This window comes from Leuresthes tenuis, unplaced genomic scaffold, assembly GCF_036924035.1.
Source record: "Leuresthes tenuis unplaced genomic scaffold, fLeuTen1.0.hap1 SCAF_21, whole genome shotgun sequence".
NCBI lineage: Eukaryota > Metazoa > Chordata > Actinopteri > Atheriniformes > Atherinopsidae > Leuresthes > Leuresthes tenuis.
Window position 1 is genome coordinate 16,167,557 of NW_027325375.1, and position 26,272 is coordinate 16,193,828.

The following is a 26,272-nucleotide window of genomic DNA, read 5'->3' on the forward strand; positions in this document are numbered from 1 at the left end:
AGCTCCAGGTACCAACAGCATATGATCACTGCTCGCAGGTTGACTTATTTTCTTCAGCACGATATAACTGACTTTTCTATTGAGGAGAGGCTCTAACTGAATGTGTAAATGCTAATATCCATAGTCATATTCTAGAGATATGTGGGTGGGGATAGCATGCATTTACAGTATACTTATGCATATGTGTGTGTTTGCGTCAGAGACCGAAAGTTCTGCAGCCCATCTATCAGTATCATTTGCTTCAGTATACTGTGCCTGGATACAGACCACACAGGCAGGCCCTGACTCCCATCATCATGACAACAGGGATACCAGGCAACCAATCAAAGCTCTGTTAGCCATCCTCTGGTAGCTGATTGGTTTCTGAGCCTGCAGCCTGTTGTGGAATGTCCATCTTTAACCTCTCTGCTGCCATGCACATTGAATTCACCGCTTATTTTCCCAGTGGAGATTATAGCGGCATGTGTGAGCTATTTGGAATACAGAGTCATGCATATCTTGATGTCACATTAAGCTCTTTTGGTTCCTATCCTCTCTTGGCTTAAACACAACATGGTCAATAAGATGTGAAAAATTTAAACACTGTTAAGCAGCTACTGTGTTTTTTTTTTTTGTATTCTCACCATGTATCTGCTATTGAACAACACTCCTTATGATACAAAACTATATTGTAGGTCATAAGAGGGCCTTAGTGGTATTCAAGCTGCACTTATTTGTCAAACTATGCAGTTTTGAACCGTATATTTGTTTACGTTAATAAATAAATTGCAGCTCATTTAATCCCCCCCCCCAAAAAAAAAAAATCACACACAGGCCATGGACTCTGGTCTTTGGCCAAATGTTGCCTGGATCCTCACTATACTCCCTGACATCAGCTTTGATCCTGCGATATAAACAGTTAGTTTTTTTTAACTTTGTTTGAGAGCTGACTGTCTTTCTATTTATAGTAGAGATCAGATTAAGACCGAAACAGTTAATCAGGTTACGAGCTCAGTGTCTGAAAGTGCATAAGGATAACGCACACGGAGAAGATGAAGAGAATGCCCAGTCCCATATGATCTACTGCAATTAAGTGTACCACAACCAATTTGTTAGAGAAAGCCACGTACGACCGTCAACACAGACATCGATGCTTTCATCTGGTGGACCGTACAGCAGTGTTTTACCCTCAGAATAGGGAGGGGGCAACATTTCCTCTGCGAGGTGCATCCAGTCATCTGAAACAAAGCCATACAAAACTACCAAACGTCTGATCTCAAGCCGGATAAAAAGCTTCGTCCTTGTTCTGTATTTTATTTTTTTTCCCGAAGATTCATGTGCTTCTGTCACGGTGGAGGTTAGGTGATTCTCTTCGCCGCCATTTTTAGGGAACTGCCTATCAAAAAGAGAAACTTTGCTAGCTGCTGCTTACGTTAGCAGCTAGCGAGCTGACCAGCAGTCCGCTTGCCTGCCAGTTCGTTGTGACAGTTAACGCTTAGCAGTCGTTGCCAGGTCAGCTAGCCTGCTGTCGATTTAAACTATTATTCATGCTCCAGCCAGCGTAGATAACAAGAGACGGTTTGTGCGAGACTGTAAAATTTGGGAATACTTGAATTCAACGAGACTGTTCGTGTTTTGGGTTGGGCAATAATGCTGTTAGATTAGCAAATTAGCATTGCTACCTTAAGAGCTAGCGAGTTCACACTTTGATTTCTCTGGACTGCATTGCCTGCCTGTGATTTAGCCACCTTGCGCTGCTGTGGTCAGGGCAACTGGATTAATCGGCCGCGTACATTCCACGTCTCAGCCTGTGAGGAGCCAGGTGAGTTGGTTGCTAACTTCAGCCTTTTTGCCAATGTTCGCTAACGAATGTTTTGTTTGTTTTCAGTTGTCCAGTGGTACGTGATGTGATGGGGCTTGATTTAAAGCCTGCGAGCTAGCTACTCAGATATATGGCTATTTGCTTGCTAACCAGAAGTTAGTCTCAACTTGTATGATCTGTCTCATCGAAAGATTTCAGTTTGCCTAATTTGGCAAGTTCAGTGACCAGTCGTCAGTATAAACGTGTTAATTTTGAATGTCATTATGACATATCCGTAATGGATATAAATGATTTACAGAGAGTAAGCCTTGGTTGCATAATCGAGAGTGGTTCGATGTCAATAATGGACACATATTGCTTCACCTAAGAAGTGTTAGCTAGATGCGTTTGCTTGCTAATCCGCTTTATGCAACTATCGTTGTAAGCAGTGCCACTCCCTCGTTTTTGTTTTTGTCCGTAGTAGCGGTACGTTAGCGCTAATTCAGGCTCCACTACAGAGGTGTCCGAATGGGAAGTTTCCTTATCCCAAAGGGGCATCATGAGTCACACACTGTATGAATAGGTGGCCGTGTGGCGGCAGATGACATCGGCCAAGCTGCCTCCTATATATATATGTGTGTGTGTCTGTGTCGCACGCAGGTTTCATGGCCTGGCATTGTGTTTACAAGCAGCAGAAGCCAGGGGAGTTGGACCGATCGTTGCTTCAGAGTCTGTCCGACTGTCGTGTGAAAGCGGCGAGCCGAGCCATTGGCTGCTGATGGGTGTTTTTTGTGCGCTGACGTGAGTCGCATTCCTCAGCTTTCTGTGTTGATATTGCGTAACACTGGCTGCCAGTCGGCGAGCTACATTTCTTGCTTGGCTTATCTGTGACTTTGCCGCTTAACTTGTGCATGACACAATGGAACAGCGACGCAAGAGCACCGTGACGATTTATCACCCCCCAACCCCCTCCCTCCAACAAAAAAATAAATAAATAAAACAATGCGCTGTGTTGGAAGTGATCTCTCAAATGTCACGTCAGTAGCTTGAAAACTCGTGTGGTACACCCACATGGTTTATGTTGTACGTGCTGTGTAGCTGTATATTTATGGATTCAGTCGGGTTAACGCTGCAGTATGAGGAGTTCACCTATCTTTTTTTTTTTTTTTTAGTGCAGCCTACATGCTTGATCTAAAAAATCTGACAGGACTTAACCTCTCAGTCATCATAAATATCTTCTTGGGCACTTGTCCCGAATTCCAGTGTTCTACCCTGTCGATCTGCGCACCTCTCATTTCCTTCATTTGCCTGCATGCCTGCCACAACAACAGTGTGTCCACAGGCTGGAGCAGCTCCCCCTCTTTACTTACCAGAGGTACCTGCAGGCTAATGATGATAAGAGTTGTGCAGCAGTTATTGACTGCGAAGTGAAGCCCTGGCAAAACATTTTTTTTCTTTTTCTTGTGTGCCAATTCTATAACAGAGAGTGCTGCACATGGGCAGCGTGATGGATTCAAGTGTCTCCCAGGAAAAATGTATTAGATGCTGAGTCCAAGCCTGCCCTACTCCCCCTTGTCTCCATGCAAGGCTGCCAGTGAAAGTCTGCCACTGCAGAGCAAATACTGACTCCACAAGATCATCCACAACTGTATTTGATGTGTCTTCATAGCGCCGACCGCTCTGTTTTTTTGCTTGTAACGCAACAGTGTTGGTGTTTTTCTTTAGCTGTCATAACAGTCTTCTTATCATATAACAGTCATCTTCTGGTTTTGATTGTGCTGTTCAATTTGGCAGGCATTGGCATCTACATTATTCTTTTTTTGTGTGTGGTGTCTTTCCCCTAATAAGCATAAAGACAGCTTTTTACAGTTATTACTCTGACTTTTTCTGCAGCTCTATTTTGAAGCTCTATGATACAAGCAAATAAGCTAAATCAGACTTTGAACACAGTTCTGTTAATGGGATTTGTTCACAGTAAGTAAAACTTGTTGTTGCTCTCGGTTGCCTTTTTTTGTTTAGTTTTTTATTGGAGGCTTGCTCAACAGTTCAAAACAAGAAAAATGTTTGAGGAGTCAGACCGAGAAAAAGGGATATAAGGCTCCCACGGGCACGGCCGTTTTTCTTCGTTAGCAGACCGAGGAAACATTCTGCGCGACAAAGTAAATGTCTACAAAAAGTAAAGTTCTGGGGTTTATTCAGATATTCAGATAAGTCCTATTTTCTGCAGTCTCATCATTTCCCCCTCCTTATAAATCAATTGAAGCTTTTAATGGCCTCATTTAAAAAGAAAAAAAAGGTCCAGTTTACGCTTGCATCTCATAACCTTTCTGCCTCATTTGAGTGACTTTATCCACTAAGGTGACATTGTGAATTTCAATGTTTCGCCTCCTTTATGTCTGGCCAAAGATATCTCTTTTTGCCCAAATATTTTTCTTTCTTTCTTTCCTTTCTTTACAAATGGACTTTGGTAGTTTGTTGTTGTCACTGTTGTGACATTTATCTCAACAGGAGGAGGGTAAATGAAGCCCTGTGAGAGAAATGGGATGGCTCAAATCCTCTTAGTGTTTGGTCACTTCATTCCTCTTTTCCATCAACATCATCTCTATAGCAGTAGAAAATGGGATATGTTGTTGTTGAAATTTGTTAGAGAGAGTTTTCACTCCCTCCACTCAGGGAAGTTCACAATCTGTAATCAGTCCGGGAAGCAACAGCACAGACACCCCACCCTCCATCTTGGGGGATTGAAACATAGTGTGTTAGCTATTTGGATAACAGCGCTCATGTAGGCTGTGATGTTGCAGTGTCGCTTTTATTGAGCAGCTGACTAATGATCGGTGTGTAATCCAGTAACCACATTCAGTTTATCGACTGTTTCCAGCACATACAATGACCATTATTATTAATATTTCAAACTCTTTTAACCTTTCCAGACCCGAGTTTGGCTGTTATTTCACGGCAAAAGTAAACAGATGATGAGCATAATTTCTGAAGTTTACTGAGCTGTAGGTGGAGACGTGCTTCTCTTTGGGGATAAACATTCAAATCAAGTTGTTGTAAAGGTGCATCGGTACCTTTTGCAGCGAGAAACTAAGATGTATTTTATGTGGATGTGGACCAGTTACATCTAGCTGATTAGTTTACAAAGATATATCCCCAAAGTGCATTTCTGTTTTGAAGTATTTAGCAATGCAGCATTAAGCATCACGTTAAAATACAATCTGAAAGCTCATGTATTAAAGGATATACATACATATGTGTGTGTGTTTGTACAGGTGTGTATGTAGGTATACATATTGGATATGCTTAGTGCTGAGGCATCTGTGCACAAGTGAAATGAAAATAACCAAAGTGATCACTAGATTCTCTGTACACGCTCAGATGATTTCAGGTGTTCTGGTTGATAACATTATTCAGGGGCCACACTCTGAGAGTGGGTGTCATCATCAGCCAGCATGACTAAAAACATGAATTTCGTACCATGACTGTATATGTTTCTGTGTAATTTCAACCAGTATTCTGTTTATTGTAGAGGCCAGCAGACCTCTGTATCAAAGGAAAGAAATGATATATAACTCAACATTGGGTATAAACTTCTGTTACAGTTGTGTTTCCAGTCTTTATCAGTCTGTTGTAGCTTTTAAGACCTTGGGCAGTTGCCTAGTAAGAAACCATTGGTGTCTGATTAATAATCGACAGGTGATTGAAGTTAGGCATTTGTCATCTGTGTTTTTGCTTGAATTTGATCAGCTTTTCCTGAAATTTCAGTATTTTTTTGCTCTTGAAAAATCAACTGACCACAGGATGCTCCATTGTTGCTCCTCTGTAACTGACCCTGCGAAGTTAAGAGAAATTCACCATGGGAATCAATAGCCTGTTAGATTATTTATTATCCCCCTCCATTTCTTTCTCTGCCTCCCCTCCTCTGTGCTACACCTTTTGCTACTCAGCTTTTGTGTGTTGGTTGCCTCTTCATTAGGCCTCTTGGTTATTTTACAGTGCAGAAGAAATTGGTTCCACATAATTCATCAGGAGAGAATCCATTTTCTCAAGTAGAACGCAAGGCAACTTTCGGTGCTTGTCTTGAACACACTGTTCTTCTTGGTAATTACATGTGCAGACACGCATCCTGCAGTCTTGCTCACCCCATCCAGATTTATTCTTGTGAATTTGTGCTCAGTGTGCTGTTTCATAGAACGTGTGACAAAGGGAGAGATAAATACCTGATTGTATTTTCACCTTTTCCCCCCCCTCAATGCTGTATTGGGTGTACATTTTTAGAATAGTGCACACAGTCCAACTCAAGTCTGGTGAAGCCAACTCACCCGATAACCCTGTTGTAGGGATGGAGTGATTTTCGATCGGATCGGCGATCGAAGGGACGATCCTGGTCTTTTTTTAAATGGCAATCTTTAACGCGATCTTGAATTGATTTAATGCCATAAGATGTTAAAGAAAAAATTCTAGAACCTGAGCTTTACTGTGTACTTAAAAATGTTTCTCATGGAGCAACATGTCTGCATACAGAGCCCTTTGATCTGTGCTACTGAGTAGTGAATATTTAACTCTTAATTACACTCGATAGAATGATCTGAAGACGGGGCCGATTTCACATCCCTATCCAGTTGCGACTGAAAATCAAAGCAAGAAACTAAGATCTTTATTAGTAAGAGCAAGAATCTGTGGAATTCCATTTTATGGCCAGACTCCACATGATGGGCTGTCAAGGCAGCCACTTATGTCCACAGGACAAGTTTCTGATATTAGTCATTCTAAAAGAGATGGTGTAGAAGATCTATATCCTCTAAATGAATATGACATTGGGAGAACAATAATTTTTTTTCATGTACAGCTTACACATTGATATCAGTTTCTTCACTTCGAGATGAGTTGTGCTTTTCGAGCTTCAGCTCGTCTTGTCCACTTCAAATTTGTAAGTTTATTCTAAAAAATATATTTTGAAAGCAGAAGATGGACACTTTTGATACTCCGTCTTGTTTATTGCTCACTGTTTACAGCACGGGACTGTCAAAAGTTTTAGAACCATTGCTCGTTTTTTAAAAACTATTTTAGATAAATTCCTGAAATTATGAAACTCTTTCTCGAAGAATAAAACACAAGATTATTAAGCTTTCGAATGACATTTAATTTAAACCGACAGAAAACAACCACCTCTTTGAGGCTCGGACATCATCTAACAGCCGATGTCTGTAAAATAAACAAGTAAATCTTATGAGACACGGAAGGGTTTTTTTTTTCTGATTGCAACTTTATTTTTTGATGACTTAATTCCACTGCTGTCCTGGGGAAACTATGATAACTTCATATCTTTATTGTATCTGTGTTCAAGTGTCGGCTTTTAAATGTTGGTATGTTGCATTGCACAGTACACATGGGGCGGACGTAGCTGAGAAAGCAGAGTAGTTGTCTTTTGACAGTAGGTTTGCTGATACAGTCCCCATCTACTCCAGTTCACAAAACACCTTCATTCTTTAGAAGATGCTGCCCTGTGTTAGTTGGAAAAAGATGAGGACTCTATCCAACATTGTTAAGTCCTGCTCATTGATTCTGTTGATGCTTTGTCAGCATTTCAAGCTGATTCAAGGCGTAAGACGATATATTCAAAGTTTGGAAGTGAATCGTTTTGAGTGGAGGACTCAAGTATCCTTTGATTGAAATAACAAAGCTTGCTATGGTAAAACAAGGCTGTTACATGCAGTGAAGTGTAGATCGTGTTGTTGAAAAATGTTGATCAGCTGGACTGGCAACACATCCTAAGATACTATCAATGAAGCCCTTGAACGCAGGTCAAGCGCTTTCGGAGAGATCTAGTCTGCCTGTTAATGTGGGATGAAAAATGTATGTACCGACTGCGTGTTGTTTTAGTGACATGTTTACAGCCCGTCTTGGAGATCCTCGTACCTCTGTGAAATAAGTCATTTTCCCTTATTAAGGCAGACCCCATTCTTTTTACAGAATGGGGTATAGGGCACTCTATATCAACGACTCAAAATGAGATGCTATAGAAGATGCATTTTTGTTATAAGTTATGATATGGTAAGTGCTTTTCTTGCCCTTTGTAAAGTAAGTGTTAATTGTTTCAACAGATTTAGTGACCATACAGTCTGCATGCAGTGACTCATAGCTCTTCAAGCTTTATGACGTGCACACACAAAAAAAGAAAAAATATCGTCTGCTCTCGAGAATCCAACAAATAAGAAGTTTGTGATGTTACAAGTTTGTTCTCAGTAGCTTTTTAAACTTCTTTCCACCAAGTTACTTGTTGTCCTTCAAGGGTGTGTCTGTCTTAATGGAAGAGGTTTAACTCCATCGCCGACCCCACCCCACAGTCAGCTGGATAACTTCTTCAGCCAGACAAACCTCGTGACATTACAATGGTAACATGACTTTGGTACAGCCGGTTCTTTATCACTGATATCTATTCAATTCGATTCAATTCAGTTTTATTTATATAATGCCAAATTACAACAAATGTCATCTCAAGGCACTTAAATAATATAGTCCAATTCAAGCCAATTGGAATTCAACATAACAGCACCTATGAGCTAACAGAGCTATAGTACACGTCATCATTCATTCTTCTTAAAGTATTGGTGAAATAAAGACAGATAATGCCTTATTTAGAGGCTGCATCATCCCTGCCCTGTTCACTCCGTTATATGGATATATGCCTATTGCGAGTTATCTATATAGCTCCTGAGGGACGCCGACTTTCGCCAAACTGTTCTCGGTGAGTAGATAAATGTATTTCATGCCAGAAATAAGGTTTAAAAATACCGGAGTTCCCCTTTTAAAGGAATACATGGCTCAACAGAGCTCGTACTCGGACTCTTTGTCAGCCTGGCAACAGTGCTGAAAAGAAACCTGGGATTATTCTTATTCTCTTCTATCAATGATGAATAATATGCAGTTCAAGCTTTATGAAGGGCTTTCTTATACGTTATTAAACTATCTTTCCAGACTATTGCGATATGTGACAAATGATTTGAGTTGGTTTTTCAAACCTCATCTAATAAACGGGAAGCTGTATCGATCTCTATCTTAATTACATTGCTTCATAGTTGCTGGATAGTTGAATCTCAAAACTTTCTAAATGATTTAGTTGCATAACACAAGAAACAACACATTACTCGCTGCTCACTGAACTCCACTGGCTACCCGTGGCTTTCTCAATCAAATCCAGGTTATTAATGCTTTCCCTCCAGAGTGACTGTGGGGTCAGCGCCCAGCTACCTTGAAGACTCCTCTCTTCAGAGACACCTCTTCTCCTAATACTTCTAACACTCGAACAAACTAGCTTGAAAGTCAATATTTGATATTGCCACTTTTATTCTTCAAGAAAGCTTTGAACCCTCTTAGACAAGCTTAGTCTTCAGGAACAGTTATCCCGGCTTCCTGAAGGACCTCCCGAAGCTCTTCTGTGGATGTTGGCTGCTTTTTGTTCTGTTCTTTGTCAAGATGATCCCACACTGCTTCAATAATGTTGAGGTTCAGGTTCTGAGGAGGATTCATCACTTCTTAAGACCTGTTGCCACTGATTTTCACTGCATTTTTATGTCATTTGGCATACCTCAGCCTTTTCCCCTTATTTCCCCTCCTTAAGAAGAAGAAGACCATTTCTGATGAGGCTTCAGTGAACAGTAGATGGATCAACTGAAGGATTAGATGCATCTCACAGGTCCTGTGTAAGGGTCTTTGCAGGATTATTTCTTAAGGAGGTGACTTTCAGATAATGTTCATCTGCTGTTGATAGTTTTTTTTTTTTTTAGGCCTGACACTTCTTATGTCCTTCTTTTAGGACACACTGCACGCCATGCTGAGATATGCTACTTTCTGCTAATAGTGCTTTGGAAATCACCTTGTTGGTAGACAAAAAAAATTTTCTGCCTGTTTTAACTGTGTTATCATTTGTCATTGATGTGTAGGAACATCTTTTCAACTTGCTGCTCCCAAAAAAGTGCCTGAAGATACTATTTAAAGTTTGTTCTTTGCCAAGTCGTCTTTTATGCGTCAACACAAGATTGGTTCATTCCTTGAGTTTGGGTGCCCTTTTTTTAAGCTTGAATGATTTGTGAGTCAGTGTTAACAAATGCTTTGTGTATGATATACACATTCCGATGAAATCTTCCAGTTACAAGCCATTGATAGTATTGATAACCATTGATTGACCTTCAGAAAGCTTAGAGAACTATTCCCTAAGACCACCTTAAGAGTTTACAAAAGTTTTGGCTCTTTTGATCAAATTCTCACTTAAACAAGCAAAGAACAAGCTGCGATGTAAGGTACATCATAAACATGCGGTCACATCCTGTCAGCATGTTGACTGCTTAGAATAGTGCATGTGAGCACATACAAAATAACAATCCTACATGAGTTACACGAATTGAGTGGAGCGCAAATTGATGAATCCAGTTTAGAGAACAATTCTCGTCTAAATTGATCAACCTGCATCTCAACCCTCATTACTGTAGACCACCTCATAGCAGTAGACATGAAATCGATCCGTGAGCTGGGAAATTTGCATCGCCCACATCTGTAAACCCAGTAGCCGACAGATCTACCTTAATTGTGGAAGCAATGTGAACAGATGCACTAGTGATGACTCTGCAATCAGCTGGTTGTATTAGTGTCAGCACCTAAGGGTGTAACCTGGGAAGAGAATCACAATGCTTAAAATATAGCCTCTTGTGAGGACTTGGAGAGCTGCTGTGGCACATTTGAAGGATGCTTTTAGCTCCCCCGTGTCTTACCAGTCATTACAAATTGAGTTGGAAATATTTCTGTGGCTGTTGTTAGGCAGGCAGTATTACGATCGAGGAATTGTTATTTACTATAACTTATTTTTCAAGATTCCTAATAATAGCCCCTCATACACAATAGTGAATTCATTTAAAAAGCCAAATATAAGGTACCTTGTTTGGTGTGGCCAAATGTGCATCAACATTTCAACTCACTGAAGTAAACTGCCTTCAGCCAGTTTAGCAAAGTGTGGAGGTATTGTGGACGACTGCATTGTGAGGAAATGGGTAGTGCATCACAGCATTTTATTTTTGCCTCCTTTCCGGCCTGTTGACTCATCTCACTTGTATCTTGTTGCTGCTCTGCAGGGTGAGCGTGTTTCATCTTACTGTTGCTCACACCCCAATCTCTCTCTTTGTCCATCCAGGTGCCCATGTGCAGGTTCCTTTGGCTCATCCATTACTGCAAATGAATCTTCAGCTGTTGTGGTGTAGCTCAGCAACCAGATAGTCCCGTCCCCTTTGTGTGGGTGATAAGGGACTACATCAACCAGGATGCCCTCCTCTGTAAGGGCAGGGAGCCTGAAGGATCCCGAGGTGGCTGAGCTTTTCTTCAAGGAAGACCCAGAGAAGCTTTTCTCTGACCTCCGAGAGATTGGCCATGGCAGCTTTGGCGCGGTCTACTTTGTATGGCAACTACATCTTTACACCCACTCAAAATGCGCATTAGTTTATTTATGGACAGAAGTGTAGGTGCTAAACAGTAAACTGATCAGTTATGTAAAGGAAAACTGTCAGTTGTGAGTCATACTTGTTTAGTAAATACATATAATTCGTGACTCATATTAGTCCTTGTGTGATTCAGAATGACTTCGAATTAAAGCTAAGAACTGAATCAAATACAACTTAGACTATGTTTCAGTATGTCTGTCGTCACTGTAGTTTATCTCATCATTTTAAAAGGAGTAGAGTTGTCACGATACCAAAATAAGTAACCATGATACTATACCAGACAAAGTATCACGGTTCCGTGTATTATCGCGATACTGTGGCCTTTTTTTTATTATAATTTTCATGAACTGCAATGTATTTGTACAAGTTATAAATACTTAATAATTACATATGTTGTTATGTGCATGATAAACATAATACTAATATAAATAATCGACTAAGGATAACAAATCCACTGCTTTTTTTAAAAATCTATTTGACAATAATGCTTCTTCTCCAACATAAAACATAGAGGACAAAATACAATAAACAGATTCCCTGTGAAAACTATATCTTTATGTATTTTCTAGGTGCTTTAACATCTTAACTTCTCATTCTTCAGTCTGTACACGGAGCATATAGCCTAATATTAGCCAATTAGAAAATAAACGGGAAATACTAACCTGGTATTCGACATATAAATCTGGGTGATGACATTGCAGGTGTTTTATGAGGTTAGATGTGTTGCCTCCTTTTGGTCCTATATCTTGGTGGCAGCGCCTGCACAGTGGACGGCCATCGTCTATTGCTTTACCGTCTGAGTCTTGGAGCAACCCAAAATAGCAGGTTTAAACCCCAAATAGTTCCAAATGTGGCTTTTGGAGTTTGTTTTTAGTGGTGCCACTTGCATGCTGCGCTACGCTCAAGCCCGGTGCTTCTGCCATGGTGTGTGTGTGTTGTCTCGTGTTTGTGACCGCTATGCACGCGTCTGGGCGAGACAGAACTTTAGTTTTGAAGTTTCTGTCGAAGCGGAGCTGTCCACATGGAGTTCGTTCATCTGTCAGAAACACACAAACAGCCAATCAGCTAACAGATGGGCAGACCAAGCAGGCGGAAACAGCCTATCTTATCCCGGAGGCCACCAGTAACAGGCAAACAGCCAATCATTCAGCAGCTATGTAGTTCGGTTGCAGTGGTTGCCGTGTCGGTTTGTTTTCAAGGGAGTAGCAAGCGGTGAGAAGCCGGCAGGATGGTCGAGGCGGCCGCTGTGTCGCGGAAACTGGCACCGTTAGTATCGTAATCCACGGTAGTATTGTCGTGTACCATTTCTAATATAGTAGGAACCGTAACGATTTGGTACCGCGGGGTACCGTGGGTATCGTGCAACTCTAAAAAGGAGATGTGATTTCTTTGACAATTAAGATTTCTGAATGATTCGGACTTTGGTTTAGAAAAAAACACACCCATTATATCACAATATTGTGCAGAGATTCATTTTTTCAATGCATGTAATTGCTGAAATGTGTTACCAACAATGTGTTTCCCAGGCACGGGATGTCCGCACAAATGAGGTGGTGGCAATTAAGAAGATGTCCTACAGTGGAAAGCAGTCTAATGAGGTGAGAGAAAGAATGTCAAAAGGTATGTTTTATCCAAGCAGTGTCAAAGCTATTGGGATAAAAAGAAAGATTTGTTATATTAATGAGAAAAAAAGCTCATCTTCGTTAGCTATAAGATAGTTTTTGTGGCATTTCTTAAAGGAGAACAATTATATTTTCCACCAGTTCAGAGGCACCTTGATGACATGTCTGTGAAATCATTTGATCAAATTCCTCACTGATCAAGCACAGCAGCCCTCTCTGTATGCTCTCTGTAGCACTTGTGCGCAAGGCGGTCGGATTTTCGTGCAGCTGAAGCGGTTGCTGCGGCTGCTGTAGCTGCTAATGCACACTTAGCCCCCCTCTTGACAAGTTGAGCTTGAGCACTGGTCATGGCTGCACACACACCGTTGCAACTATATATGTTTGAGCCAGAGTCAGACCCTGAGAATGTAATATAACACAAGCTGCTGTATAAATCATATATTTCAGCATCGTTTGTACCTGCATGAACTAGCGGTTAGCATTAGCTCGTGGTAATTGGACAAAAGAAACACAAAGCACACTTACATCGTCAGTCCTGTCACCACGGATGGTCGGTATCGATCCCTCTATTAGGAAAAGTTTTGCTGCTAGTTTTGCTGTTCTACGCACTCCAAATTCAAATATATCCGTGTGGAAGAGCTTGAAAAGTGATTTTTGCATAATATGTCCCCTTTAAATTACATTAATTGGATTACATTACTGGATATCCAAACATTCAGGTCCATCAGAACCAAAACCACCAAGCACTTGAACAGTTTTTTTTCCCCCAGACCATCACCCTCTTAAATAAGGACATCTCAGCCACTTCCACAGACACTTAAAGATCACTTAATTATATCATTCATTCCTGCCATCCTGTGCATACTCCTGGTCAACTAGTTGGTTGATTTCATTCTTTGTTGTATTTCATTCTGAAAAATCCAATTAATTCAAATTGTACATATTGTTCATTTACCATATTTTAATATCTACCATATTTTTATTGTTATTTCTAATTTGTTATTTTATTGCTCTGTGGTGCTGTTACCAGGTCAAATTCCTGTGTACATTGTACATTTGGCAAAATAAAGCGATTTCTGATTCTGATTCAAGGAAAACAAAGATTCTTTTCCTGGTCTCCCAAAAACCGTCATGAAAAATGCACCATAGAATCTGGTCACCTTCACTTAGATTTTGGTAGCGAAAGGGCACATAAAGATTTTCTGGGGTTGCATTTCTATTTATAATCGCTTAACCTTAAATTTCTTACAAGGTCAGCCTTTTGTGCTCACTTTCGTTGTCCAAATTGCAGTCCACTCTGCTGCTGGTTTTAAGGTTAGCTATAATCAGATTATACATAATCTGTGAACAGAACCGCCTTACTTGTGTTTGCGCTTAAAGACAAGATTGCACACACATGTAGTGTCGTCGTCTCCCCCCCCCCCCCCCCCCCCCCCCCCATGCAGAAAGTAAAGCAAAGCATTTCCCAATTTAAGTACCTTCTGTACCCAATAGAAATGGCAGGACATTATCAAGGAGGTGAAGTTTCTACAGAGGATCCGTCACCCCAACAGTATAGAATATAAAGGGTGTTACCTCCGTGAGCACACAGCATGGGTGAGTCACCGCTCTGCAACTCATAGATACCTGCCTGTATGTGTGCTGCATTCAGTGTTGACATTTTCCTTGTTTCTAGCTGGTGATGGAGTACTGTCTTGGCTCAGCCTCTGACCTGCTAGAAGGTGAGTGTAGAAAAACAGAATTTACACTCTTCTAAAAGACATGTGATGCTATCTGGGCTCTTTAAAAAAAAAAAAAAAAAAAAAAAGACATTTGTTTGCCTTCATCAGCTGATGTTGATGGCTGCTGTGGCTGAATTTCTCTCATACAGTTCATAAAAAACCATTGCAAGAGGTGGAGATTGCTGCCATTACACACGGTGCTCTGCAAGGACTGGCCTACCTTCATTCCCACAATATGATCCACAGGCAAGGGATTCTACATGACCAACGTTTTAAAAAGCATCTGTAAACAGTACATCTCTTCACATATACCCCTGCTCTGATGCTTTTTCTCTCTCTCAGGGATGTGAAGGCAGGTAATGTCCTGCTGACTGAGCCTGGCCAAGTCAAGCTGGCAGACTTTGGCTCTGCCTCTATTGCCTCACCTGCCAACTCTTTTGTGGGAACTCCATATTGGTGAGCGAAAAGTAGAAGAACTGTGAAAAGCACTTTTTGCGTCTGTGTTAATTATTGAACTAACCAAAGTTTTGACTGTCCAAGCAGTATCTAATCGAGTGTCCAGTTTAAACGAAAAAAAGCTTTGCTTTATGAAATGGATTTGGCTGTAAAAAGAATTTGCATGCTCAGGACACAGGTAAAACCTGCCTGACGTATTCAAATGCCTTTCTGCTGTGATCTATTGTACATCAGATTTAGGCAGCACCAAATTTTTTTTAATTTTAGTTTATATTTATGTGTGTAAGATTCAGTTAAATACTGCACAATTAATCCCAATTTACTTTGAATAGTTATGTCAGTGTTAAAGAGAAAAAAAAGTGACGATTCTATTGTGTATTCTATGAAGCATAACACAAATGTACTGAATAGCAGATAGAGACAAACATATAAAATAATGCAATACAGTAATACTTACCATGATCTAATTGAAATGTAAATGGGTGAATTTTTTAAGGCAAGACTTTTAGATAAGACTAAGAGATGACAAATGGAATAAATACCTGTTCTTTATAAATCAGTCGGTTTGTTTCATCCTCCAATGCAACCTCAGAAAGTTTGACTTATTTTAAGCAACCATTTAAATCAACAAGTGATGCGGTCACAAAAGATTTACTTACACACAGGATTATTTTTTGCATGTGTGACTAAATGCTGATTAACTTTAATCCCTTAACTACCCTCTAAAAAATGTCCCGTTTGAACAAAAATACTATGCTCTGCTCCATATAAATGTATATTTTGAAAAGTTAATTCTCTGTTGGAGTCGACGACAAACCCAGTCAACATGAATGCTCCAAGATGAAGTGCTGCCCATGTGCACATTGAATTACTCATAGTGTGGCTAGTAGCGAGTTTACAGTGTTTCTAGGGGGGACAGTGGATTCAGAATCAGTCATATAAGTAGTCCATTACCTCAGAAAGGGGGGCAAACCTTGAACCATGACAACATGAAGGGGTGGCATTACACTGTATCCTGCATCCTGCTTTGGACCACGATTTCTGATAAGCCCGTGGAGGTCAGTGAGTTGCTGCTCTCAGTTTCAGTGCCTCCACTTGAATATTAAGGTCACAAAACTTGTGTGACCTACACCCTGTCTTGCAGCCCTGAGTACAGCACCCTCATTGAAAATCAGCATGTGCACATGGGTTTTATGTTTCCATTTATACAAGTGAATAACTGTGACTAGTGAATGCCAGTTAAACACTTGTGCTCAATTGCCCGATGTTGGCAGGTGTTGGTGTTTTCTGACCAGTATAAAAGGCTTAAAGAAATAACTGAGTGAGTGAGTGCTTTTTTTATTATTTTATTTTATTCAACCTTCTCTATTTGCCATTCTATCTTTCTATTCCACTTTATCCAGGATGGCCCCAGAGGTGATTCTAGCTATGGATGAAGGCCAGTATGATGGGAAGGTGGATGTCTGGTCTTTAGGGATCACCTGTATAGAATTAGGTTGGTGAGAACATGCTTGTAATGTAAACCTAGCACTTCTGATAACTTGAGAAAGATAGTTTTCACCTGCAATTGAAGGGTTACTTCAATTGCATTTATTTACAACCATGTAAATGAATAATGGTGAATACACACTGACTGCTGCCATTTCTGTTCCAGCTGAGAGGAAGCCTCCATTGTTTAACATGAATGCAATGAGTGCCTTATACCATATAGCGCAGAATGAGAGCCCCACACTTCAGTCCAGTGAATGGTGAGGTGCCACACTTTATATCTATCTTTATATTATTGTTACAGTGAGAAATGTAAAGATGATATTGTTACTTTGGAGGCTTGTGCCAAAGTTCCCATTTTACATACATTTTACACCTTTAGATGGTGATGTTTCCTTTTGATGCAGGGCCTTTCTGCAGGTGTCTGTTTAGTTTTGACACTCTTTCTTCTTGTCTGTTGCAGGACGGATTACTTTAGGAACTTTGTCGATTCTTGCCTTCAGAAAATCCCCCAGGACAGACCACACTCTGATGACATGTTGGGTGTAAGTGCACTGTACGCTATAGAGCGAGGTCAGCGTGTTAAGATGGGAGACTGACAAACTCTCTAGTGATAAATGTCTCTTTGATGCTTGCGCACTGCTCTGACCCCCAAAAGCTTCTATTTTGATTCACTCATCCTCTACTTCCGGCTTCACACAACCAAGTCATGCACTGACACTGTTCTTGTGTAAAGAACACATATGTAATTACTGTAGTGATGTGACTTCTGCAGCTGTCACTATAATGGACTCTCTGGTCCTAATGGAAGATGTCCATGGGGTGTGGACACCTTATATTCTGTTTTTCTTCTTTAAATTGTAAGGTCCACAGCAGCGCCGGTCCATCTTAACCATTGAATTCTGGTGTGTGCTTGGCTTTTTAAATGGAACACAATCAATACAGATGTGTTACAGTTGACTTGCAAATGATGACTGCAGTTTAAAAAGGCTGGCTATAGTTGTTATTTTCAGTAGAGGATTTAATTTGTATTATTGATCAGCTAGACAGGATGAGGATTTTGTTTTGCTTTTCCCTCCATGAGGCAAAGCATTGATGTTTGAGTCAGACGAATGACAACATTGAATGGCCGTAACCCCACACCAACAGGTCACATCTTCCTCCCATTTAAATCCATGGCTCTGGTGCTAAAAGCTAATGTTGCACTCAGAGCTAACTTAGACGCTTTCCTCTTTCTTGCTGCCTACAGTTTGTAGCAGCTTCAGATACTGATGTCCTCATAATTGCTGTCTTATGGGTTGTTTTTCTGCCTCTTAATGCTCATCTTAAGAGATATTACTAACCTATCAAATAAATGTGAATTCCAGCACCACTAAAATGGGTGTTATTTGTGTTCTGTTGATGTTCAAACTCACTTGTTTGCTTTTCTTCCCTTTATGACTTGTCTATTCAATATGGTCCATCTCTTGTTTCCCCATCATCCTTCACTCCAGCATGCATTTTTGCAACGTGAACGTCCGGATTCCGTGCTGATGGATCTTATTCAGAGAACCAAGGATGCCGTGCGAGAGCTGGATAACTTGCAGTACCGCAAGATGAAGAAGATCCTCCTTCAGGAGGCTCATAACGGGCCCACCACAGAAGCACAGGATGGAGACGAGGTGTGTTGATTTAAAATCTGCACTAAAGCAGCAGTGCAAGAATAAGATTTGTGTTTGCATACAAATGCATTTGCCACTTAATTTAGAGAAAATAACGAAGCACACATTGGTTTTTGTGCATGTCTGTCTGTGTCTCTTGGTCTTTCTTGTGTTCCCCCTCTTTCTCTCTGTCTCTCCTTTGCTGTCCCTCTCTGTACTCTTTTCGCTCTTCTTCAGGAATTGGAGTCAGGAGGCGGTCGGACAGGAACGGTGAATAGCGTTGGCAGTAATCAGTCCATCCCTAGCATGTCCATCAGTGCCAGCTCTCAGAGCAGCTCTGTCAACAGTCTGAACGAGGCAGCCCAGGACAGCCGCAGTGAGCTGGACCTGATGGAGGGAGACCACACGGTCATGTCCAACAGCTCCGTCATACACCTCAAACCGGTGGGTGAAGTCGGACTGAAACTACACTGATTAAAGGACTTTAGATCATTCTAAACTTCTATTAAATCAATAGAAGTATCTGGTGTTTTTCACTTAGTTTCTTTTTTTAAGAGCAGTCTCATACAAGATATTTAACTGCTGTGATATTTCTGTTGCTGTTAAGTCAAGAAGTTATATCTCAGTTGATTCGTTTTCTTTTCTTTAGTGTGTTATGGAAATTTCTGTTTTTATGAAAACGTTTCTCTCAACATAAACTCAAGGTGCAACATCGTTCAGAAACAGTAATCTATTGAGTTGTTCATTTGCTCCATCTCAGTAGTTTTTCATGTATAAATGGGGCGATGATACCTTTGCAAAATATTTGTGGCATAGTGGTACATTCTTTTCTTCAGTTGTTTTTGGCAAAGCTAGTCAGTCTATCCTGTCTTTTCCATGTCATGAAATGCCAATGCTTCTATAATTTCCTCTCAGCCACGGGCTGTCTTGTCATACTGGGTGATGCCGGGAAGCAAGAGATCTTGAGAAAAATGCATTGTTACAATTCCACTTCACACTTTCTATTTTGGTGCTGCAGCGGGTTTGTTTTTCTGCTACTTGAATACTTTATACGGTAGACTAGAACTTTACACTTCACACAACTCAGTGGACTGTTTCAGATTGAACTGTGCAAAATGTAACCATTTCCATGTTTCACTGGGCTAACATGACTGTCTTTCTTTGGTTTAATTTCATCTAAAGCAGCACTAAAGAAATCCTTCCCCAAGTGGAAGAGTTCCAAGTATCTCAGGGTCTTGTTCACGAGTGAGGGACGAATGGAACGGGAGATTGACAGGCGCGGCGTCCGCAGTGTTGCGGGCTCTGCACCGACCCGTCGTTGTAAAGAAGGAGCTGAGCTCAAAGGCGATTTACCGGTCAATCTACGTTCCTACCCTCACCTATGGGCACAAGCTGTGGGTAGTGACCGAAAGAACGAGATTGCAAATACAAGCGGCCAAAATAGGCTTCCTCCGCAGGGTGCCTGGGCTCTCCCTTAGAGATACGGTGAGAAGCTCGGTCACCCGGGAGGGGCTCGGAGTAGAGCCGCTGCTCCTCCGCATCAAGAGGAGCCAGATGAGGTGGCTCGGGCATCTGGTTAGGATGTCTCCTGGACGCCTCCCTGGTGAGGTGTTCCAGGCAAGTCCCACTGGGAGGAAACCCCGGGGAAGACCATGGATGTATGGCTGGATGGCAGCACCCATAGTTACTTTCACTTGTTGTCGACCATTAAAGCTGACATTCATTAGTCTCCAAGGAAACTGTGCTAACTTTCAAGTAACTACACAGAACTGCTAATGCTGGCTTTGAAGAGAAGGCAAATGAAGCACTTGTCTCTATTGTGCTATTCAGATGTTTTCCATGTGGTCCAAATAATCAGATTGATTCAATATTGATTTTGCCCAACCCTATGAGGTCCTGAAGGCTGCTTCTTTGTACACTGTTATAAACTGAAAAAAAAAAAGTTTATTCAATTCTCTTATCTGTCCAGGAGGAAGAAGAGAGTCTCTCTGGAGAGCAGGCAGCCAGCAGTCAACCTACTGAGCCTCCGGCAGCTCCAGCTCAGGCCCCAAGGAAGCACTACCGCAACAGAGAGCACTTTGCCACCATACGCACAGCATCACTTGTGAGTTTTTTTTCGTGCATTATACTTCTACTAATTAAGTTCCACAGTCGCCTTGTTACCGGAAGGGCCACACGAAATAATAAACTCTTCTTGGGTAATTGTGACATTTCTGTATTTAATCATTTCAGAATAATTTAAGGTCTATGTAGATTGCATTTTTTCTTGCATCCATTTCTTGAAGGTAACCCGTGAGATGCAAGAGCACGAGCAGGATTCAGAACTGAGGGAGCAGATGTCGGGGTACAAACGCATGAGACGGCAACACCAGAAGCACCTTATGGCCCTGGAGAACAAGCTGAAAGGGGAAATGGATGAGCACAGGCTGAGGCTGGACAAAGAGCTGGAGAGTCAGAGGAACAACTTCACTCAGGAGATGGAGAAACTGCTCAAAAAACACCAGGCAGCCCTGGAGAAAGATGTAAGCAGACAAGCGTGTTAAGAAACGCACACACGGAATGTTAACTCAAACAAAAACATACAACCTACTGATAATGGATTTAAAGCAAAAGGAGCCTTTTCAAAGCATTTTCCTTTAACTGAAACAAGCACAAAAAAGAGGTCAGTCACTACTTTAAAAAAAAAAAAATTATTATTATTATTTATTTAGCTGAAGACGTTTGCCAACGATGAGAAGAAGTTCCAGCAGCACATTCAGGCTCAACAGAAAAAGGAGCTCAGCAGCTTTTTGGAGTCACAGAAGCGGGAGTATAAACTACGCAAGGAACAGCTCAAAGAGGTAAAACACATGGATCCTGCACGTGTGCACAAACTATGATAATGACTCACCATTTTAACTAAACTAATTGACTAAATGCTCATTGAACATGTCTGTATTTTAGATTTTTACATGAGGTAAAAACCTGTTGCACTGTACATACATTGACTTTTTTTCACGTCTGCCCAAGAAAATAAGCAAAGTTGTAGAGAATGAAAAATGTCTTTAATTTAACTTTAAAGCTGTGCTGTTTGGGTTGGGAAAACATAATCTATTAAGAGTTATTCAGTGGGCCTGAGTCTCAATATCTTTGGGTTGCTTGAACTAAGTTTAAAATTGGTACAAATCTAACTAGATTTGTATGTGGAGCCAAATGTAGTTGGCTCCACATACTCTTAGTTTATTAACAAGAAAAATGCTTCAAGGAAATATGCAAGTGCACATCCTGCCCTTGCTTTTTTTAATATGAAGATGTTATGAAATGTTGTAGTGTTCTTGGAGCCTGTGTTGGCGACACCTTTTCATAATGAATTAACCTAATTGATGCTTGTGTTACAGGAACTGAGTGAGAACCAATCGACTCCCAAAAAAGAGAAGCAGGAGTGGCTGTCGAAGCAGAAAGAGAACATACAACACTTCCAGGTGAGCATTTCTTAGTCAATATTCACACTTAAAGACCAAGCGGTGACTTTAATTCAGGCTGATCATTACTTTACTGTCAATAGAATTGGAAATAGTACGGCTTACGATGCAGCTCCACTGCCAAAACCTTTATTTGAATAGTCTTCTTGAATACTGTAGTATGAGTTTATATGGTTTTGTTAAGGTGTCATTTTTCCAAATTCAGGCAGAGGAGGAGGCCAACCTGCTGAGGAGACAAAGGCAGTACCTGGAGCTTGAGTGTCGGCGGTTCAAACGCAGGATCCTCATTGCCAGACACAACGTGGAGCAGGATCTGGCGAGAGAGGTACATAGAGACATGAGAGCCATCACACATTTTTTTTTCATTGTATGTTATTTTCCTGACCTCTTTCACCTTTCTTGTGCTTTTAAGGAGCTGAACAAGCGGCAAACACAGAAGGACCTTGAACACGCGATGCTGCTCAGGCATCACGAGTCAATGCAGGAGCTGGAGTTCAGGCACCTGGGGACGATCCAGAAGGCCCGTGCAGAGCTGATTCGAACCCAGCACCAGACAGAACTCACCAACCAGCTGGAATACAATAAGAGGAGGGAGAGAGAGTTGAGGCGCAAGCATGTCATGGAGGTCCGACAGCAGCCCAAGAGCCTCAAGGTACAAATCCGATAGTTCTTTTAATATAATTTATCTTTTTTTAAACCTAAATGCTGTGCTGTAACTGACACTGTGGCAGACCATAAACACAAAACCCAGCAGAACTTTAAAACCCCCACTAACCATTTCTGCTTCGTTTCACTCTTTTAGTCTAAGGAGCTTCAAATAAAGAAGCAGTTCCAGGAGACGTGTAAAACCCAAACCAGGCAGTACAAGGCTCTTAGGAACCATCTGCTCGAGACCACACCCAAGTCTGACCACAAGGCCGTGCTCAAGAGGCTGAAGGAGGAACAGACCAGGAAGCTGGCAATCCTGGCTGAGCAGTATGATCACTCCATCAATGACATGCTCTCCACACAGGCTGTAAGTACCTAGAGGGAAGGTTTAAAAAAAAAAATAAAGATAAAAACTATATCCAACATTAATTATTTCTGATCACACAATTGAACATTTAGAGGTGGTAAACATCAAATGAAAAGTCAAAATCAAATGTTCTTGTTTTCAAGAAAATTCATGCATTCCATATCTCACTAATATTAGATCAAAAGCAAACGTGACGGTGCTTTTGTGCTTGTCCCGTCCCCAACCCCCTCTTTGACTTGTCTGCCCTCAGCTGCGGTTAGATGAGGCTCAGGAGGGGGAGTATCAGGTGCTAAGGATGCAGCTGCAGCAGGAGCTGGAGCTGCTCAATGCCTATCAGAGCAAGATCAAGATGCAAACAGAGGCTCAGCACGACAAGGAGAGGAGGGAGTTGGAGCAGAGGGTGTCTCTGCGGAGGGCTCTGCTGGAGCAGAAAGTAAGGCAGTCTGTGGAGTCGTTTGGTGTTATCTCATGTCAGGATGTGTGTGTATAAATTAGGGAAAGATGGTAAACTCTTGAGTTGATCACAGGACATATTCCCATACTGCATATCATTTCAGAGTCAGAATTTAACATGATTAGAGCGAATGATTGATTTTTGTTTCCAAAGTAGAACTTTTTAGTTTTTATAGAATTATTGTTTATTAACTTGTGCTGTACCTCATTGTGTTTTTGAGTGATTTGTTCACAGTTCTTTTTTTTTTTTTTTTTTTTTTTCCCTCCCCAGATTGAGGAGGAAATGCTTTCTCTGCAAAACGAGCGCTTAGAGCGAATCCGCTCTCTGCTGGAGCGCCAGGCCCGAGAGATCGAGGCTTTCGACTCAGAGTCCCTACGGCTGGGTTTCAGCAACATGGTGCTTACTAACCTTACTCCTGATTCCCAGGGAGGCTGGGGTGGAGGAGGCCAGGGGGGTCAGGGGGGAGGTCACTGGCCCGGAGGAGGTGGCCACCATAGTCATCACCACCAGGGCGGCTCCAGCTCACAGCAGCCTTGGGGTCACCCCATGCTAGCTGGGGGCCCGCCACCCTGGAGCCTCCACCATCCTGGAGGAGGGAGTCAGAGGAATAGCCAGGGAGGCGCGGGAGGGGTGAGGAACAGCCCGCAGGCTATGAGGAGGACGTCATCAGGGGGGAGGAGTGAACAGGGCATGAGCAGGAGCGCCAGCATCACCTCTCAGATCTCCAACGGATCACACCTGTCGTACACCTAGAATGCGCACACACAGAAGCAACACAATATTTGTCTTAAATTCTTGTGCTCAAAGGTAACACTGCATACACACACCATGCCATACCACGTAGGTTTACAAACACTAGCTGTCATTTCTCATAACACACTGCACAGTACTAAGACTGGGTACATTTCTGTCACCACTGCTCTCTTGTACCAGTCTACTGCTGGTAGCATTCTAAGGAAACCCAAAAGAGTTGAGAATAATCTAAGATAGCTGAGGTCCATTTACAGCGTGCCACGGTGCGATAGTGTCATTTTTATTAAAGCCTGCCAGGCTGTTTGATGTGCTTGTTTTAAGCTGTGTTAGTCTCCGTTGCCATAGACACCATGAACATTCACCATGGAGCTCATCCGGAGTGGTTAGCTTGCAGAAAATTGTTCTACTGACACGTCGGCTAGATTGGACGTTTGAAGATGTGGTCGCGCAATAAGATGTATTCTGCAAAAAGTTGCTGTTCTCAAAGTAACATTTACAAAGTAGTCTCGTTAGATGCTATCAAATCGCTCACAGCTCAAGATTGAAACCCAGATGTTTTCGTATTATCGTTCACGCAAAGTTATAGGTAAATGAGATGGCAGGATGACGGTCAATGCGGGACGGGTAGGGAAGGAAATGAGAGGGAGAATGGAAGTCATAAGTTGGCACCTGTGGTAAGGGATCACTTTATAGTCATAGTTCAAAGACTTTGGATGTCATAGATGGCTTAAAGTATGCAGCCTTTAATCCCATAAAAGTTTGCATAAAAGCTGCATGCTTTCAAGTTTCAGTGCCACATGAGTTTCCAGTCCCTGGAGGTGAGAGTTATGAGGACTGTGAAAGGAGACTGTTAAGATGCCAGTTGCGAGAGATACAGAGTCAGATTTGTCAGAACTTTTTGTGCCAACGTACATTTTAGTATTTACAGTGCCAGAGAGCTTCACTGCACTGTTGAGTCAGTTAATGCCACATGGCCAAGTAGAAGTAGTCATTCCTCTTGTACACTCGGATCTATCAGCTCTGCTCTTGGGTTTCCACAGACCTCTGCCCATGAGACGGACAGTCTGAGGGATGCTGTAGCCATGGTAGTACAGTCATCACGACAGCCGTGAGTTTTCAGCTGTACCTAACCTGAATTTGAATAGTTTGGAATCTGGTGCTCACCTGTCACCTATTTGCTGTAATTAACTGATGGAATTTGGCAGCGTCTTCGTGATGCAGGAAAAACCTGAATCATGTGTGTTGGCCTACCTCAAGATTATTCAAATGGAGCTTAGCCACAGGGTCTCGTGACAGTGAGTTGCACTTTGGCACGGGCCTTCACCCACTCTAAATGTTAACCAGATATATTTACAAACACATGCATACAGATATTGATTTTTATTCCTGTCAAAAGTATGTAACTTTGGCTGATGGATGCATGTGCAGGGAAAGTTTAACTTAAGAATTTTGGAAAAACAGCACACTGAACAGAAAGTTGTAAATGAGAAAGTCTCCGAAGTAAAATGTAAGAACACAGAGTGAAGGGAGGAGCTTTCTCCATCCTTCTGGCGGTTGTTGACTGCTGAATGTCTCAGTGGATGGATGGATGAATGAGCGGTGATGCTGTGATCTCCGCTGCCGTGCCCCTGCAACCTTCCCCGGTCTGACACCCTACTCTGTCTCACCCCTGAAGACCACCATGTCACAGTCTGACCACGATCTCCCCGCTTCCCTCCATCTTCATTTCCTCCCCCCCGAGCGTTCTTGGTGGTCGTCGCCCCCTTCCTGATCTACTGCAGAAGAGTTCCTCAAGTAAAAGAAAAGAAGAAATGGATATGTGTTATGGATATGGAAATGTCTAAAAGAGGATTATAGAGAAGTAAATACATAAGTCACATTGTGAAATGCAGAGATTATGCATTGTAGGATTTTCAGAGGTGGAATGTACAGGCAACATGTTAATATTGTATAGTTTGAAGTTGAACATACAGAAATCTAAGCAAATCAAAGACAAATTGAGTTGTAAAAACTGCACAAAGTTGTGGCTTTAGACCAGCGGTAGTCAAATGAGCGTTCGTTGAGTTTTCACTGTCCTATTTGCAGCTGCGAGTTCGGAAACTTGTTACAGATATTCTGTTGTGAGTGATAACACAACTTTAGGTCATTGCCTTCAGTAAATTACAACACTTCGTTTGATAGTGTTAGAGGATGATTTTGCACATTATTTGAGATGTAGTTAGGTGTAGCCTTTGCTTGAGCATTGGCTATGTTGTACTGACATTATAATATACCCAAGTATAGACCCTGTCTGTTCAGGATCTTCATGGTTTTTAGAAGACTCTCAGGCCTAAAGTAAATGTTTTAGTAACACCGATAACTAGATGTCTTTTAAAGATCTATAAGAAGCTTGGG

General features: G+C 41.7%; 1 protein-coding gene across 3 annotated transcripts; it reads left to right on the top strand.

The window, feature by feature from the left end:
• The first annotated feature begins 1,123 nt into the window (after nt 1–1,123).
• Nucleotides 1,124–26,272, top strand: LOC140279973 (serine/threonine-protein kinase TAO1-like). Of its 3 annotated transcripts, XM_072375213.1 has the most exons (22): nt 1,124–1,801; nt 2,441–2,581; nt 10,965–11,223; nt 12,795–12,866; nt 14,385–14,486; nt 14,566–14,611; nt 14,761–14,857; nt 14,954–15,067; nt 16,471–16,562; nt 16,722–16,815; nt 17,019–17,100; nt 18,049–18,216; nt 18,433–18,639; nt 20,165–20,299; nt 20,481–20,717; nt 20,907–21,035; nt 21,573–21,656; nt 21,862–21,981; nt 22,069–22,308; nt 22,459–22,671; nt 22,922–23,104; nt 23,396–26,272. In XM_072375213.1, exons 3-22 carry the CDS (start codon nt 11,092–11,094, stop codon nt 23,876–23,878), a joined length of 3,030 nt encoding a protein of 1,009 aa, XP_072231314.1. In that variant the 5' UTR covers nt 1,124–1,801; nt 2,441–2,581; nt 10,965–11,091; the 3' UTR covers nt 23,879–26,272. The 3 variants fall into 3 exon arrangements, with proteins under 3 accessions (XP_072231314.1, XP_072231315.1, XP_072231316.1); XM_072375214.1 differs by lacking the exon at nt 2,441–2,581; XM_072375215.1 differs by lacking the exon at nt 2,441–2,581 and having other exon boundaries at nt 1,124–1,341.